Consider the following 3,375-nt stretch of genomic DNA (forward strand, 5'->3'; position numbering starts at 1 on the left):
AAACAACTTCCTAAAAAGAGTTTAATTTCTTACCTTTGAGTTCATCTCTCTGGCTAGGAAGCACTCCTCTGCTCATAGGTGGCCTATCATGTCAATCACATCTTTTACCCAATGAGAGAACGGAAACAACGACAAAGAGGCGGGGCTTAATGCTAGACGAGACAAGTAAAACAAGGCAGGTTCAGTGTGTAGGAGGTTGTGGAGCAGTCATGTCGACCTGCAGCAGTTTGATCATGGCTCAGAAGACAGTGAAGCAGCTGCGCCTGGAGGCCAGCGTCCGCCGGATCAAGGTGGGAGCTCTTAACGTCTCTTTAATCTAACTATAATTCTTCCATCTTCTTTTATTTTTCATGTTTCAGTTCAGCTGGGATGTAATGCTCTGATTACAAGTTAAATTACACATTTTTATTTAGAATATTTTACTCAACATTCTGTTTAAGTCACATATAAAGTTTAATGCTTAATCAACATTAGCCAGTCCATAAACTATAAGACCGTATGTTTTGCATACATATTTATAACGAAAAGTCGATGTGGTAGTAGCTGAGAGTCATCTTCAACAGGTCTCACAACATGACATCATTTTTAGAGTTTGACCAAAAGTGTCTATAATTCCAGCACTTCTATAAGATATTTAAACACTGTTTAAAAGGCTAATTGCCTTCCTTCAGAGGATGCTAGACCATTTAATTTATGCAAAAACATCACTTTATTTTATTTATTTATTTTTATTTGTCTGTTGGTATTTCCTCAGTATTATTTCCTGGAACTGCCCTCCAGCTGCAGCACAGAGATATCTTTGTTGGCTGCTTGACTGCCTGATTGTTCTGTTGAGACTTATTTTAGAATGGATTATATTTTTCTGGTGGGGTTGGTGATCCCAGAGTAAAAACGAATTGATTTCCTTTCGATCTAAAGTTTTTAGTCACAGTTTAAACAGCAAAACGATACAGGAGACTCAGTTTTCTAAAGTTAGGTTAACATAATCAAACTGAAATGGACAGCAGCCTGTTGATTTATTGTCATCCCTAAAGTTTCAAGTTTTAAACGAGACACAGCTGTTCCTTTATGAAGACAACTAGAAGTAAACATACTTAAAATACATATAAATTGACAAATGGTCCGATTGTTGGTGGCTACAAAAAGCATGAATAAAAATAGGAAAGTGATGATGTAATATTCATGAATGCTGCGTAACAGTGGAAAAAGTAAAAACCACAACAGTAACGACTTTTTTTTTTTTTTCAGATTCACAGATGAGCACAGTAGATTTAAATTATTTGTCGTGTTACTTTTGTTTCTTTCATAAGCCATAAATCAAACCATGCTTTAATCAAAATGCAGGGAGTTAGAGTTTATCATTAGTAAGTAATAAAAGCAGATACAATTTCAAGACCTAGCCCTCGTGATTGAAAAATAAATTTGTTCACGGCCTTTTATGACCATTTTAAGATTTTTTTATGTTGAGAAATGTCGTTTGGTCTAACCTAAAAAACATCAAAAATGTTAATGGCAACATCATGAGACGCCGTCCTCAGAGAATGCCGAGTGATGTTTGGTTGACTCCTGCAGTTAAGGCTAAAGATGAACAGAGTGGCTGTTGGATGATTTGTTGTGAATGACTCTCAGCTACTACCATATCAAATTTGAGGTTTGTAAAATTGACAGAATTAGAGTTATTTGGGTGTTTTCTTCTATTCTACTCCCACTTCAATGGTTGAGCTCTGGTAATCAAAGGGTTAATAAATTGATCAACTTGCTGTTGATCAATAAACAGACTCAGTGGCCCAATTCTAACATTATATTATAACAAAGTAACCTCTCGAGTGAGCTGAAAGTTTACATATAAAAGCGGCTGAAGCTGAAGTCATAGAAAAACAAAGTCTTGCAAAGCAACAAGACAGATGCTGAATTCTCCCGTTTTCTGAATGTTTCCAGGTTTCTCAGGCTGCAGCTGAACTGAAGACGTTTTGTTTGCAGAATGCTCACAAAGATCCACTCCTGACGGGGGTTCCCTCCAGCGATAACCCATTCCGGCCTCCCAAGTCATGCGTTCTTCTCTGAGGTGTGGGCACTGCTCACTATTCTTTCTGTTTTTCTAAAGTCTTAGCTTTTCCTTCTCTCTCATCGTTTTTGTTACCCGCCACCAAAACTATGTCACATTTATAGATTCAGGCACAAAACTTGGTGTGTAAGTAGCTGATCCTGATCCCTAATTCTCTTGGTGTCAAAATTTCAGATGTTTGTAATGTTGAGGTGTGGGGGTCCTCCCCCAGAAATTTTTTAATAAAGTAGATGCCATTTCCTGCATTCTGCTGTATTTTAACGGTTGTTAAACATCTTCGTTTACCTACATAAGTAAACACTTGATTCAATCAATAACTATTTTAGAGAGCATGGTACAACAAGAAGTAACCTGACCAACAGCTCTCCTTGATTGAATAGAGCACACTCCGCTTCTCTCACACATCCTAACCCACCCACCCTGGTTGACATCTGCCGGAACTAACGTAGCGCTAAGCTAGCAGCGCTCAATAAAGATGTGCTAGCTAAGATGCTACAGACATAGTGCTCCACTTCTCTCTCTCACGCATACTCCCCCCCCCCCCCCACACACACACACACACACACACACACACACACACACACACACACACACACACACAGTCAACAACTGCCAGCAGTAACATGGCACTAAGCTAGCATGCAACACAGAGGTGTCTCCCCCTCCTCCCCCTGCCCTGTCAAGCGATCTAGGGGAATCGCTGCATGTGGTGAGTTGTTGTAGGTAACCAGGAAAACCCGGAGTGGACATTTAGTGGTTTGAGTATTCTCCTGTTAATCAAGTGGAATGGATTTGTTCATGAAGAAATAGATACAGCGCTGGGTGAACTAATAGTTCATGATAAATGTGTGTGTGTGTGTGTGTGTGTGTGTGGGGGGGGGGGGTTATGAAATATGAATATTTTTTTAAATGTGAGGGGGACACATCCCCTTCACATATAATTGTTGCAACGCTTAAAGTTCAAGCCCATGGAAGACAATACAGGAGCATTTCCATGTTTCCAGCAGAGCTAACTGTATGAAATCAGTTTTTTTAAATACACTTTTTAAATTATTTTTATTTTTCTTAAAACAGGTCATACGGAATTGCAAACCCCAAGGTGTTTTCAGATTATATTTTCATGGTGGTAAATAGGGTTTTCATGTGCAGCTCGGAAAAATACAAACCGGATTCCAAAAAAGTTGGGACACTAAACAAATTATGAATAAAAACTGAATGCAATGATGTGGAGGTGCCAACATCTAATATTTTATTCAGAATAGAACAAATCACAGATCAAAAGTTTAAACTGAGAGAATGTATCATTTTAA

General features: G+C 38.6%; 1 protein-coding gene across 1 annotated transcript in view; it reads left to right on the forward strand.

The window, feature by feature from the left end:
• The first annotated feature begins 209 nt into the window (after nt 1–209).
• The window catches only part of LOC119422046 (guanine nucleotide-binding protein G(I)/G(S)/G(O) subunit gamma-5-like), a 9,445-nt gene continuing 6,279 nt past the window's right edge, over nt 210–3,375 (forward strand). Inside the window, exons 1-2 of the mRNA XM_037689387.1 lie at nt 210–290; nt 1,939–2,065. Of these exons, the coding sequence (XP_037545315.1) occupies nt 210–290; nt 1,939–2,064 (207 nt within the window). The 3' untranslated portion in view covers nt 2,065. The remainder of the gene's footprint in view (nt 291–1,938; nt 2,066–3,375) is intronic.

This window comes from Nematolebias whitei, chromosome 15 (assembly GCF_014905685.2).
Source record: "Nematolebias whitei isolate Nwh7 chromosome 15, NemWhi1, whole genome shotgun sequence".
NCBI lineage: Eukaryota > Metazoa > Chordata > Actinopteri > Cyprinodontiformes > Rivulidae > Nematolebias > Nematolebias whitei.